General features: G+C 41.6%; 1 protein-coding gene across 9 annotated transcripts in view; it reads left to right on the top strand.

The window, feature by feature from the left end:
• Nucleotides 1-14,967, top strand: part of tmem117 (transmembrane protein 117) — a 433,777-nt gene that overhangs the window by 148,140 nt on the left and 270,670 nt on the right. For all 9 annotated transcript variants that reach the window (XR_006314397.1, XM_043708697.1, XM_043708699.1 and 6 more), the window contains one exon: nt 7,401-7,533. Coding sequence is in view for 8 of the 9 variants with exons in the window: in XM_043708697.1 (XP_043564632.1) it covers nt 7,401-7,533 (133 nt within the window). In the remaining variant the exon portion in view is untranslated. The remainder of the gene's footprint in view (nt 1-7,400; nt 7,534-14,967) is intronic.

Here is a 14,967-nt window from a genome sequence, read left to right as displayed (position 1 = left end):
CACACACACTCACACACACTCACACACACTCCCACACACTCACACACACTCACACACACTCACACACACTCACACACACTCACACACACTCACACACACTCACACACACTCACACACACTCACACACACTCACACACACTCACACACACTCACACACACTCACACACACTCACACACACTCACACACACTCACACACACTCACACACACTCACACACACTCACACACACTCACACACACTCACACACACTCACACACACTCACACACACTCACACACACTCACACACACTCACACACACTCACACACACTCACACACACTCACACACACTCACACACACTCACACACACTCACACACACTCACACACACTCACACACACTCACACACACTCACACACACTCACACACACTCACACACACTCACACACACTCACACACACTCACACACACTCACACACACTCACACACACTCACACACACTCACACACACTCACACACACTCACACACACTCACACACACTCACACACACTCACACACACTCACACATTTGTGGGGCAAATTTGTACTTGCAGAATTACATTTTATTTTGCTGAAAAACTGCATGAATCCATGTAAGATTCTGTAATTCTCTGTTTTAGAAATAGAATCAGTCTAAACATTGGGGCACAGACAGCCTCACACAGGGTAGCTCACACTTCCAATGCATTTTTTGAGAAGACATTGCACCTATTGTTAAAGTTCACCTTGAGAATGTAACTTTAAAAAAAAGTTCTGGGATTTACATATGAAAGAACTGGAAACCAACCTGGTCATTCTAAAAGATGAGACTTAACAAACAATCCTGATCTTTTGCAATATATAATTTCAGTTGCATCACATTGTAAACTTTTTGCTTTAAATTCTGTGTTACAATCTTATATCCACAACCACCTGATGAAGGAGCTAGTGCTTCCAAACAAACCTGTTGTTGTGATTTTTAACTTCGTACATCCTAGTCCAACACCAGCACCTCCAAATCTAACCTACCTGAACACTGGTTAGGTTCCAGTTTGAGTATTTTTAGCATCACGCTTTCAAAAAGAAGTCAAAGGCTTGTAGAACGTGACACCAGATTTACTAGCAAGGCACAGAGGATGAAATAATGAAGTCATAAAGTCATAGAGATGTACAGCATAGAAACAGACCCTTCTGTCCAAACTGTCCATGCCGACCAGATATCCCAACCCAATCTAGTCCCACCTGCCAATCTGGAGAAAATGAGGATGTCTTTACAGCAGATATGGATAAGAGGAGATTTGGTAGAATTGTTCAAAGTTGTAAAGGTTTTTGTGGAGTGTATAAGGAAAGCGAGATTACAGTGGTGAAAAGTGGGTAGCCAGAGGGCACAGAGATTTGATGAAATGGAAAGGAAACTTTGTTCCACTCTGATCCCATTATGAATATTTAAATTGTTATGATCCCTCAGTGGGAGCAAGTAGGGAGAGAGGTGGTGGGTGGGTTATGGGTGGGTTAGAGCAGGGGTAGAGAGAGGGACCTGCTTGGTATGCTTGCCATTACTGGTCAGTACATTGATTATAGGAATTTGGTAGATCATGGTGTAGCTGTACAGGACATTGGTTAGGCCATTACTGGAATACTGCATGCAATTCCGGTCTCCCTGCTATAGGAAGGATGTTGTGAAACTTGAAAGGATTCAGAAAAGATTTACAAGGATGTGGCCAGGATTGAAGGGCTTGAGCTATAAAGAGGCTGAATAGGTGGGGGCTATTTTCCCTGGCGCGTTGAAGGCCGAGGGGTGACCTTAATGATATTTCTAACATCATGAGGGGCATGGAGAGAGTGAATAGACAAGGTATTTGAGGCATCCAAAACTAGAAGCCATATGTTTAAGGTGAGTGTGGAAAGATTTAAAAGGGACCCAAGGGGCAACTTTTTCAAGCAGAGGGTGTTGTGTGTATGGAATGAGCTGCCAGAGGAAGTGGTGGAGGCTGGTACAATTAGATCATTTTAAAAGGCATCTGGATGGGTACATGAAGAGGAAGGATTGAGAAGGTTATGGGCCAAATGCTGGCAAATGGGACTAGATTGATTTAGGATATCCTGGTTGGCATGGACAAATTGGACCAAAGGCAGGGGGTCTCCGTGCTATGCATCACTATGCCTGTATGGCTCTTTGTGAACTGGCGAAGTGGTGAAGGAAGAAAGTACCTGAGTGTAGGAGCTTGTTGGTATGGAATATAGCTATTACAATTCAGTCGAAGTTCTATAGCTGTCAGTGCTGCCTCGGAGCTCTCAATCCCAACGTTGGTAAGCTGTGGGCTGGAAGGTATTTTTATTTCAAAGAATGATGTGTTAATTTGCCAATATATATTAAAGCACAAAGTAGTGTAGTTATAGTGTGAGGAAACAGAATGGCTTCTACGGGACTGCTTACTGGTCCATATTCTAGAACTCAGTGGCCAACCTAAATGAGTGTGCTTCTACTGTTACAGACTTCATTAAGTATGTAGATGACTGCATGCAGAAGATGTTAATCCAAATATTCCCCAACCAGGAGCCATGGATGAATTGAGAGATCCACCTCCTACTGATGTCCAGATCTGAGGTACTCCTAGTTGGGCGACCCTGATCTATGCAGGAAATCGAAGTACAACCTTCACAAAGCCATCAGGGATGCCAAGACGAAATACCAGATTGCCTAATCACATGGATACCCATCATTTGTGGCAAGACTTCTACGACATAACAGGCTACAAAGTGAAGTCGAACAAAATTGCGGGCAACAGTACCCTACCCAATAAGCTCAATGCATTCTATGCTTGCTTTGAACAAAAGGGCAGTGAAATGATATCACCTATCCTGTTGGCCTCTGATGCACCTGTGTACCTGCAGTCACCACCACAGACTTTAGATCAGCCCTCTTTTCCTGATGAAGGGCTTACACCTGAAATATCGATGACTCTCCTGCTCCTTGGATGCTGCCTGACCTGTGTTTTTCCAGCACCACACTCTCGACTCTGATCTCCAGCAGTCCTCACTTTCCATGGGTTCACCCTTAGGAGAAAGCAACTGGCCATATATAGGAGTCCTGCACAGACCAGCTGGCAGGAATATTTGTAGACGTTGTTAACCTCTCCTTACTGCAGTCTGAACTTCCTACATGCTTTAAGACCATCATCCCAGTGCAAAGAAAAAAAATCATGCAGCATTTGTCAATATCTACCATCCAGTGGCTCTGACATTCAGTTACAATGTGCTTCAAGAGGTTGGTCATAGCTCACATCAGTTCCAGCCTCCCAGTTTGCCTTGATCTCTTGCAATTTGCCTACTGGTGCAACAAGTCCACAGTAGATGCCATCTCCCTGGCTGTACACTCATTCCAGGAATATCTGCTCGACAAAAATACGTACATCAGACTCCTACTTATTGACTACAGCTCTGCCTTCAACACCATAATTACAAACAAACTCATCTCCAAACTCCGGGAACTAGGTCTCTAGTCATGTCCCCTCTCCGTATCTGGATCCTTGACTTCCGGACCAATAGACCGCAATCTAGGCTAGCCAACAACACCACCTCAATGATGATCCTGAACGTCAATGCCCCACAAGGCTGCATACTCCGCCCCTACTATACTACTTATATGCACATTCACTACTGTGTTGCCAAATTCCACCCCAGCTTCATTTACAAATTTGTAAAGACGTCACTGCTGTGGGTCACATCTCAAACAACAGCACGATGGAGTGCAGGAAGGAAATTGAGTGCTTAATGGTATGGTGTAAAGACATCAATCTCCATCGATGTCAACAAATCGAAGGAGCTAGTCTTGACTTCAGGAAGCAGAGTAGAGGGCATCGCCTGTCAGAATCAATGATGCTGACATGAAGGTGGTCGAGAGCATCATTATCCTCAGTGGCAATCAGCAACAATCTGCCCTCGAGACCCACGTCAAGAAAGCACAGCGATGCCTGTACTACTAGAGGCTAAGGAAATTCGGCATGTCCACAAGGACTCTACTACTACTTATAGATGCCCCATGGAAAGCATCCCATCTGGATACATCTCCAGCATGGCTTGGCAACTGTTCTTCCCAAGACCACAACCTACAGAGTCATGAACAGCTGTCCACTACGCAGCCTCCCATTCATTGACACAACTAGCCATATTTGGTACAGAATTGGCTTGAAAGTAGAAGACAGCGTGTGGTGGTGGAGAGTTGCTTTTCAGACTGAAGGCCTGTGACTAGTAGTGTGCCACAAGGATCAGTGCTGGGTCCACTGCTTTTCTTCATTTACATAAATGATTTGGATGCGAGCATAAGAGGTACAGTTGGTAAGTTTGCAGATGACACCAAAATTGGAGGTGTAGTGGACAGCGAAGAGGGTTACCTCAGATTACAACAGGACCTTGACCAGATGGGCCAATGGGCTGAGGAGTGGAAGATGGAGTTTAATTCAGACAAATGTGAGGCACTGTATTTTAGAAAGGCAAATCAGAGCAAGGCTTATACACTTAATGGTAAGGTCCTGGGGAGTGTTGCCAAACAAATAGACCTTGGAGTGCAGGGTCGTAGTTCCTTGAAAGAGGACTCCCAGGTCAACAGGATAGTGAAGGTGGTGTTTGGTATGCTTGTCTTTATTGGTCATTGCATTGAGTAGAGGAGTTGGGAGGTTATGTTGTGGCTGTACAGGACATTAGTTGGATCACTATTGGAATAATGCATGCAATTCTGGTTTCCCTGCTATAAGGAGGATGTTGTGAAACTTGAAAGGATTCAGAAAATATTTGTAAGAATGTTGCCAGGTTTGGAGGGTTTGAGCTTTAGGGAGAGGCTGAATAGGCTAGGGTTGTTTTTCCTGGAGCGTCGGAGGCTGAGGGGTGACCTTAGAAGTTTGTAAAATCATGGGGGGACATGGATAGGATAAACAGATGAAGTATTTTCCCCAGGGTGGGCATGGCATCCAAAACTAGAGGGGCATAGGTTTAAGGTGAGAGGGGAAAGATTTTAAAAGGGACCTAAGGGGCAATATTTTCACACGGGTGGTGCATGTATGGAATGCACTGCCAGAGGAAATGGAGGAGGCTGGTACTGTTACAACATTTTAAAAGGCATCTGGATGGGTACATGAATAGGAGGGTTTTAAGAGGGATATGGGCCAAATGCTGGCAAATGGGACTAGATTTATATAAGGATGTCTGGTCGGCTATTCAAATTGAACCGAAGGGCGTGTTTTCATACTGTATAGCTATATGACTTTGACTTCATCTCTACTTCCCGCTAGCTTGGGAAAGCAATCAACATAATCCCTCTTCCTACACCCCTTTGAAATTGTACCATTGCCTTTCATCATTTTCTTACATTATACTTCTTCATTATCTTTTAAAAAAATTATTTAATGGGTTTTGGGTGTCGAGACAATATTGGTCTATCCTTAATTGTCCTTTGTACGCCATTTCGGGGGTGGTTAAGGGTCTTGCCATGTTGTGGTATTCTCACTAGGCCGGGCCGGGTAAGAAAGCAGGCTTCCTTGCATGATAAAGATTAGTGAACCAGATGGGTGTTTATGACAATCAGTGATTTCATGACCTATATACTAGTGAGGCTAGCTGTGTGAGGATTTGATCCCCTGTTCACAAAGCATTAATAATTAAGGCAAGTGTGAGAGCATCTCAGCAGGTCCAGCAGCATCTGTAGAGAAAGAAATAGTTCACATGTCAAATCCAATTTGACTTCTCTTCAAGTATGGTATGACTCTTCATTGCTTCTAAAGTGTTAACTTAGTTTCTCTCTTCACAATGGTGCCAGACCGGAGTTTGTTCTTATTTTCGAACTCTAGGAACATCAGGACTTTTGCTACAGAATGTTAAACTGTGTGTATCACTAATATAAAAGCATTACCGCTAGGCAATCACCAACCCTTCAGGAGGACTTCCCTCCTGAGAGCCCTTATTATCCTTCCCTTCGTTTCTGCTATTTATAGTTTCAGTAATTCAAGAACCAAAGATAAAATAAGATGTTGAGACACAACCCTTTTGTTATTAAACAAGTCTTCAAGGTTCTTTATCTTGAATTACCTCATGGCAACATTTATCCACCATTCTGAGAAATGTTCTAACATATTGACAGTTTTGGCTTGTACATTTTCAGTTATTACAGGATTTTGAGCTTGCTTTGTGTCCATACATCAACCAATTTCAGTCTCAATCTCTAATGCCAATATGATGTAGTTTAGATCTTGCATAGCAAAGTTAGAAACAGGTAACAGAACTTCCCATGCCACCATATAATTAAGACAATGTAATAATATGAAGCCTTGTAAGTACAATGTCTTGTGACATTGACACTTTGAGAATGCAGTACTATTATTGCAAGATTTTAAGTCAGCTTTAGCTGAAGTTTAGTAATATTCAACAGAAGACCATTTTTGCTTAAATACATTTTGCTTACAAATTAGACAAAAATTTGAGGTGGAAAAGTTGTAGGGATCTCAAGGATGCAGGAGAAAGGAATAATTGGTCAACTCTTCAGAGCGGGACCAGGCATGATAGGTGGAATGACCACCTCCTGTGCTTATCACCTCATGATTGAGTCTGTTGAACCGCTTAACATTATATGTGATGTTATAAAATTTGTCAGGTTGAGTAAAGATGTCTTTCCAAAGCTCATCTTTCCGTACATTACTCTGATTTGACCAAATTAGTATTTCAAGAAAACACCAATGTTTGTGGGTCTGCTGCACTCCAATAAAAGATTATTAAAACACAGCTTGTAGCTCTGAATGGAGGGCTTGGGATACAGGGATAGGCTGGGGTTTTTTTCATTGGAATGTAGGAAGTTAAGGAGAGACCTTTATAGACATTTATAAAATCCCCCCCACCCCAGGTGTCTTTTCCCTGGGGAGGGGGATTTCAAGTTTAGGGGGTACATTTACAAGGTGAGAGGAGAAAGATTTAAGAGTTGTTTTTTAATAACTATGACTCATTTGTGGAATGAACTTTCAGGGAAAATGGTGGATGCGGGTAGAGTTATAACATTTAAAAGATACTTGTAGATGAATCAAATGTTTGGAGAGACATGGACCAAGTGCAGGCAGGTGAGATTAGTTTAGTTTGGGATTATATTTGGCCTGGACTGATTCGACGTAAAGGATCTGTTTCCAGCTGTGTGACTGATTCTATTTAGCACTTCATGAATAAAGGAGTTCTTCCTGATGTGTCTAGATTGTTTTATCTTAATTGACATTTATTTCTCAATTTTCTGAACTGTTTTGTATGGCCTTATAATTTACAAGTTTAATTTAAAGAAAACCTGAAGCACATCACCGTAGCGAATGTTTAGGGAGTAAATTTCTTGCATTGAAACTAAGTAAGATTGCATTAAATTTTTCTTGCATTAGGTCAGTTACTTCGACTAAGTATGTTCCGAAAAGATCACGGCTCCTGGATGGTGATGTTTTTTTCCACTATTCTCTTCCTGTTCATCTTCTCTCACATTTACAACCTGGTCCTCTTAATCGCTGGAAACATGAGGTAAGTTTGGCAGTTTTATATCTGATTTAATTACCAATAGTGAACTGAAGTCACCTTCAATGCTGGATTAGTGCTGAGTAGAACACCACAGCAACGGTGAACTCCTTAGCTGTCTTAAACAGAAAAAAGCTTCTCACTGCCAATTTCAGGAAACTCTGAACATTAGGGTTGGAAATAATAGCAACAAATGTGCTATGGAAATGAGGAACCCAGCCCCTCCCCATGTCTGCCAGCATTTTCTGTTATGATTTTAACGCCAACTTTGATGTTTTCAACCTGAACTTTGGTTATGCAGAAACAGGTTACAATAGAGGATACAGTATTATCATTCCCCTCCAACATTGCTACCTCCACTTTTTAGTTCATTGATCAAAAGGCAGAAAATGCAATCTAAGTTAATTAAATAACATTTTACAGTATAGATTAAATAATTGTGAATTTGAATTTCCCAACTTGCTCCCAGTGATTTCTGTTTCTGTAATTCATACATTACAATCTTAAGTTGTTTTATATGTTCCCTGGCAGGGGCTGGCAGTGTTATTGAACTACTGTTTTTCCTGTTTCTAGTGATTTTTGAAACCCTCCATTGAACATAGTTCTAACACAACTGAAACTCCTGATCATTGCAACAAGCAGAACTGATTAGAATCGGGGGAGGGGAAGGTGGATATTACTTATGAACCTATCAGTTAGAAATATGACCAAGCGTTTGGTCTGTTTGATTTACTTTTAGACTTGATTGGGGTTAAATAAAAACAATTGAAGCATGTTTGCTGTTAAATGGTTGCTTAGCTGAATGGATTACTACTTCATTGCAAAGCAGTAAACCTTACCTTTTAATCAATCAGCATCTTTAATAATCACCCCTCCACCACTGCTGCACCCTGACGGCCATATCTACTGACTACAAGATATACAATGCAGCAATCTGGCAAAGCTCCTTCACAGGGCCTTGCAAAACCATGACGTTGACCACCTATTTAATAGCAAATACAGTATGTGCATGGAAACACTTGCAATTCCAAGATTCCCTCTGACTGGTACAGCATCCCTGACTTGGAAGTATGTTGTTGTTCCATCACTATTCCCAGGATCCTGGAACAGAGACACTACTACCACAGCGGATGTATCTACGCAACTTTCCTTGAGATGGCTCAAGAAGGCCTTCTCAAAAACACTTTGGATCGGGCAATAAATATTGGTCTTGCTATGTCCTTATCCCAATAACAAATTGGTAACATATTAAGGGCTGTAGCAGACTACATGAAACTGAAGAAAAGTAGAAATTGGATCAAGAAATAGGGGCTTAAAAAACCCATTTTCTTTTGGTTTTACTGGACTGAGCAAACTGGAATGGAATTGACCTGTACTCTATGCAACTTTCTCCCCACCTCCACCCTCCTCTCATTTATCTCTTCATCCTGCAGGCACTCTGCCTCTATTCCTGATGAAGGGCTTTTGCCCGAAACGTCGATTTTCCTGCTCGGATGCAGCCTGAACTGCTGTGCTTTTCCAGCACCACTCTAATCTAGACTCTGGTTTCCAGCATCTGCAGCCCTTGTTTTTACCTTCTTTTAGATCTGTCGATTTTTGCGACACTGTGACACAAAACTAATTAGTTTAGGTTATGGTGTCTCAGTAGTTAGCACTGCTGCCTCACAGCACCAGCGTCCCAGGTTCGATTCCAGCCTCAGGCGACTATCTGTGTGGAGTTTGCACATTCTCCCCGTGTCTGTGTGGGTTTCCTCTGGGTGCTCCAGTTTCCTCCCACAGTCCAAAGATGTGCAGGTTAGGTGAAGTGCATTAGTCAGAGGGAAATGTGTCTGGGTGGGTTCCTCTTCAGAGGGTCGGTGTGGATTTGTTGGGCCGCAGGGCCTGTTTCCACGCTGTAGGGAATCTAATCTAACCTAAGGTTCCTGCTTGCCTGAAAAAGACCTGTCCTGGAGCTACCTGCTCTGTTTCTCATTCTGTCAATGCAACTCTCTCAAACAACAAGCTTTTTTGATCTAAGTATTCGGGAATGATGTTCCATAATAATCCTGAACTCCTGTGAGTATTTCCAGTTCTCCTACTTTAATTCCCCTTTCCTTTATCCCTAGCTCTTGCCTGAGGGAGATGGGATAAATTGAGCCCTTTGGTGAGCTGTGTCTGCTGGTGCAGTTGTAGGTGCTAACAGTTTGTTCCATTATGGTTGTGAGGCCAATGGCCCACTTTTCCTGGGGCTGCCTGACAGGGTGCAGTGATTGTTCTCTTCACCAGTCTGTGGCAGGAAAAAACAATTAAGTTGCAAATTATACTTGTAACACATTAGTATCTGCTGTTAATAAACCTGAATGTGAATTAAACACCAACATCTCTTCATAAGAGATCTAATTAGTCACACGTTGTAGAATGAAATCATTGCATATTTACAGCATGCAAGTCTGTCTGCTCTCTGTTGGAAGAACTCGCTGAGTCCCTCTCTCAATGCTTCTCCTTCCGATAGCCCTATCATCTGTTTCTCTTCAGATAATGATCCAATTCTTTTTAGAAGTCCTTAATTAAATGTGTCTCTGCTGTGCTGGCAGGCACTATATTCCAGATCACGGTAACTCTGCATAAAAGATTTCTTTCTGTTAGTATTGCTTTTCTCAATGACCTTAAACTATTGTGACCTAGCTGTCAATTATTCTGCCAACAGGAACTATTTTCCCCCTTTACTCTGCCCAGATGCCTGACAACACATTTAAACACTTAACCAAATCTCTGAATTCTCATTTTCCAGTAGAAATGTTCTAGTTCCTCTCCACATTTGAGGTTTAACATCAACATTAAGCATTATTTAATACTGATTTACACAGTACAGTTTTGTTATTAAGAAAGCTGCAAAGCCACTCAATTGTGAACTATTGTTGATCTCCTGTAGTGTATGCTGAAAACCTCATCAAAGTGTAGTCTTCAGACAAAGCTCTTAGAATTAATTGAATTTGTGATAGCTGTCTGTGGTTCAAAAATGAGGAAATGGACACTGCATATTCACACCTTTTTAAACACAAGGGGTTGTTTACAATTTGGGGAAAACAAGTGAAGCTAACAGACATAAGACAGTTACTTTTTGGGGATATTGATTTAGATAAATTGGCAGCATTTGTGGGTTCAGGGGAATTCTGCCTAGTAACTGTCTGATCCTGCTGCAGCTTTACACAGATCCTGTGCGTAAAATATAAGCAGAAGAAAAGAGATTTCCAAAAGCTAGTTGCATCTGTACTTCTCTCTATTCCCTTTCTCTGAAGTTGCCATCTCTAGTTCTCTCTTGCACAAGTAGGAGCACTGAATTCCGAGACACTGAAAGAAATAATCCTAAAAACCAAAGGAAAAAGGAGAGACTGAATCCCAATTCATCAACCAATGAACTAATGCCTGATCGTCAGTGTGCAGATAATATTATGTAATGGTGAGAGAAATGAAAGCATTTTAAGAATAACCTATCCAGATGTTTAATGTGAACTGGTAATAGAACTTTTTCTCTGAATTTTTTTTCCACCCATAGTATTTGTGAGCAATTTGAAGTAAATTTAAAGTTGCATGCTCATACAGTACCAATTCATTTTGTTTCTTTATTTTTGTCATTGGTGAAGATCATCAGTTTGATTGCAATAAATAATTATCATCTTGCTAAAAATCTAATGTGTCTTTCTTCTCACCTAAATCAGACTTAAGTAAAATTAATATTTTGGTTGCTTAATTACATTTTGACATTTGTGGTGATTCCAGCAAAAGTGGAATTCAACATTGACATGTCTTCCCAAAAGAATTGTGACAGTTTTGAATATAAATGTGGTAAAAGTATATTTTATGTTCATGCAAAAGTAACAGATATTGCTTAACTGAAAAGGGTACGCAACATGTTTTTTAAATAGCTTAAGAGGCACTGAAGGTAGAAAACATTTCTACAAAGATGAGGCTTTGAGGTTATAGATATTGGAAAAAATGAATAATTTTAGAACTCTTATTTAGAATAGAGAAGTTTGAGAATGACTTATCAAAATCAAAGTTAAAAATCACACTACACCAGGTTATAGTCCAACAGGTTTATTTGGAAGCACTGGCTTTTAGAGCGCTGCTCCTTCATCAGGTGGTTGTGGAGAATATCAAAATCAAACTGTGTTTGATTAGATGATAAATATTTCTATTTGTGCAAGAGTCCATATAGAAATATAGCCTGCAAATAATCTGATCGGAAAATCTGTATAAATCTCTTTACCCTGGAATGAAGTGACATGAAGTAGTTCAGATGAATAGTAGGGATGCATTTAAAGGAAAGATAGACATGTGAATGAGGGGCTAAAGCATTGGTGCTAATAGTTTTGGATACAATATGGTAGGAGGAGGCTTGGAAGGAACGTTAACACCAGTATATATTAGATGGGCCAAATGGCTTGTTACTTTTTTTTATTCACTCACGGAACATGGATGTCACTGCCCTTGAGAAGGTGGTAGTGAATGTTGCCTTGAACTGCTGCAGTCCATTTGGTGTAGGTACATCCATAATGTTCAGGATAAAATTCAGGATTTTGACCTAGTGACACTGAAGGAATGGAGATATTTCCAAATCGGAACGGTGAGTGGAGGTAAACTTGTAATTGCTGCCCTTGCCCATCTAGATGGCAATGGTTGTAGGTTTGGTTCAAGGATCTTTGAATTTCTGCAGTGCATCTTGTACCTAGCATACACCTAAGGCAACTGAGCATCTGTGGTGGATGTTTCTGGATGTGATGCCAATCAAGTGGGCTGCTTTGTACTGGATGGTGCCAAGCTTCCAGAGTGTTGGAGCTGTACTCATCCAGGCAAGTGGGGAGCATTCCATCACACTCCTGACTTGTGCCTTGTAGATGGTGGGCAAGCTTTGGAGAGTCAGGAGGTGAGTTATTTGAGTGTTCCTAGCTAAGTATTAATGTCCTATTGCATAAATCAGGTCTGGTCAGGGAGATGTAGACCTTACTTTCTAACTTAATCTTTGCCACGTGATAAGCCTGTTTGGTCTCTTACCGACAATTTATAGACAAGACCAATGGGGGAGGTAAAGCACAATCGTTATCCAGAATTTTCTTTTCCATTTTCATCTTGAGGGACACATGGGCTACATCTTACCTCTCTGACTGCTACAGAGGAGGATGCTGGAATTCCCTAGTCGACAAACACGAATGCTGGTGAAATTCATAGGTCGAGTTGCATCTATAGAGAGAGAAACAGAGTTAACATTTTGAATTCAGTATGACACTACTCCAAGACTAAGCTAAATTGTCAAGTAGTTTTTACAGATGGTGACAAAACCTTTTGAATTCTGGATTGCTGTAGTTCTGCTCTAAAGTCAAAGTTCAACCAAAACTTTGGGAGTCAGAATGCAATAAGCATTGTTACTTGAGAGTTTTGTGCCGAGCAAGGAAAGGAAGATTCCAACAGCTTCTACTTTTGTACATTATGATTCATCGCAGTTTGAATAATTTTCAGTTTTATCTGCAAAAATCCCTCCTGGCATCAGCAATTGAGGTGAAAACCAGATATACCAACAGCAAACACAGGATTGTCTGCAAAAAAAGCTTTCTTAAAAAAAAAACCCACAAGAAACATAAATGTGTTTGACACTTGAATATCAGTCAATTCCTCAAACTGTGAAGACCTTCTGGCCATTTCTGAACTAGAATTGTACAACATTGAAAGGCTATTCAGTGCCTTGGGGCCTGTGTGGGCTCTTTGGAAGAGCTGCCTAATAAGACCCACCCAACCAACTCTTTCCTCTTGGCCCTAAATGCATACTCCAAGTAGTAATCCGATTCCCTTGAATCTACTTATCTCTACCTTCTATGGAATACAGTCCCATCATCATAATTCACTGGGATTTTGGTTCTTTTGTCAAGCTCTGGATATAGGTTCTCTCTGTGTACTTAGTGAAGATAGTGATAAGAGATGTGTGTGGTTTATATTCAAAGACCAAAGAACATTTACAGCCCATGATCAGGCCCTTCGGCCCTCCAAGCCTGAGCTGATCCAAATCTACTGTCTAAACCTGTCAGTCAATTCCTAAGCATCTGTATCCCTCTGCTCCCCACCTACTCATGCATCTGTCCAGACGCATCTTAAATGAATCTACCGTGCCTCCCTCTACCACCTCTGCTGGCAACGATTTCCAAACGCCCACCACCCTCTGTGTGAAGTACTTGCCACTTGTATCCCCCTTAAAATTTCCACCTCACCTTGAAAGCGTGACCTCTCGTTATTGAATCCCTCACCCTGGGAAAAAGCTTGTCTCTATCCACCCTGTCTATACCCTTCATTTTGTAAACCTCAATCAGGACCCCCTCAACCTCTTTTTTTTTTTTTTCTAATGAAAATAAACCTAACCTACTCAACCTCTCTTCATAGCAAGCAGCTTCCATACTAGGCAACATCCTCGTAAACCTTCTCTGCACCCTCTCCAAAGCGTCCACATCCTTTGGGTAATGTGGCGACCAGAACTGTACACAGTATTCTAAATGCGGCCGAACCCATGTCTTGTACAATTTTAATTTGACTTGCCAGGTCTTATACTCAATATCCTGTTTCCACACTGTAAGTAATCTAATCTAATCTAATCCCGTCCAATGAAGGCAAGCATACTATATGCCTTTTTGACCACTCTATCCATCTGTGCAGCAATCTTCAGGGTACAATGGACCTGAACTCCCAGATCTCTCTGCCCATCAACTTTTCCCAAGGCTCTTCGTTCATTGTATAATTTACTCTAGAATTAGACTTGCCTAAATGCATCACCTCACATTTGTCTGGATTGAAATCCATCTGCCTTTTTTCCACCCAACTCTCCAGTCTGTCTATATCCTCCTATATTCTCTGACAATCCCTGAAGCTTTCTGCTACTTCACCAATCTTGTTATCTGCAATCTTGCTGATCATACCAACAGTGCCTCTTCTAGATCATTGACGTATATTACAAACAACAGTGGCCCCAGCACTGATTCCTGTGGAATACCACTGGTCACCTTTCTCCATTTCGAGAAACTCCCTTCAACTACTACTGTGTCCTGTTGCTCAACCAGTTCTTTATCCATCTAGCTATAACATCCTGTACACCATGTGACTTCACTTTCTCCGTTAGTCTACCATGGGGAACCTTATCAAACACGAGGAGAAAGTGAGGTCTGCAGACGCTGGAAATCAAAGCTGAAACTTTATTGCTGGAACAGCACAGCAGGTCAGGCAGCATCTAGGGAACAGAAGATTCGACGTTTCGGGCACATGCCCTTCTTCAGGAATGAGCAGAGAGTGTTCAGCAGGAGAAGATAAAAGGTAGGGAGGAGGGACTTGGAGGAGGGGCTCTCTGCTCAGTCCTGAAGAAGGGCATGTGCCCGAAACGTCGAATCTTCTGTTCCCTAGATGCTGCCTGACCTGCTGTGCTGT

This window comes from Chiloscyllium plagiosum, chromosome 19, assembly GCF_004010195.1.
Source record: "Chiloscyllium plagiosum isolate BGI_BamShark_2017 chromosome 19, ASM401019v2, whole genome shotgun sequence".
NCBI lineage: Eukaryota > Metazoa > Chordata > Chondrichthyes > Orectolobiformes > Hemiscylliidae > Chiloscyllium > Chiloscyllium plagiosum.
The sequence above is the reverse complement of the archived record's forward strand: the minus strand, read 5'-3'. Positions and strand labels throughout refer to the sequence as shown.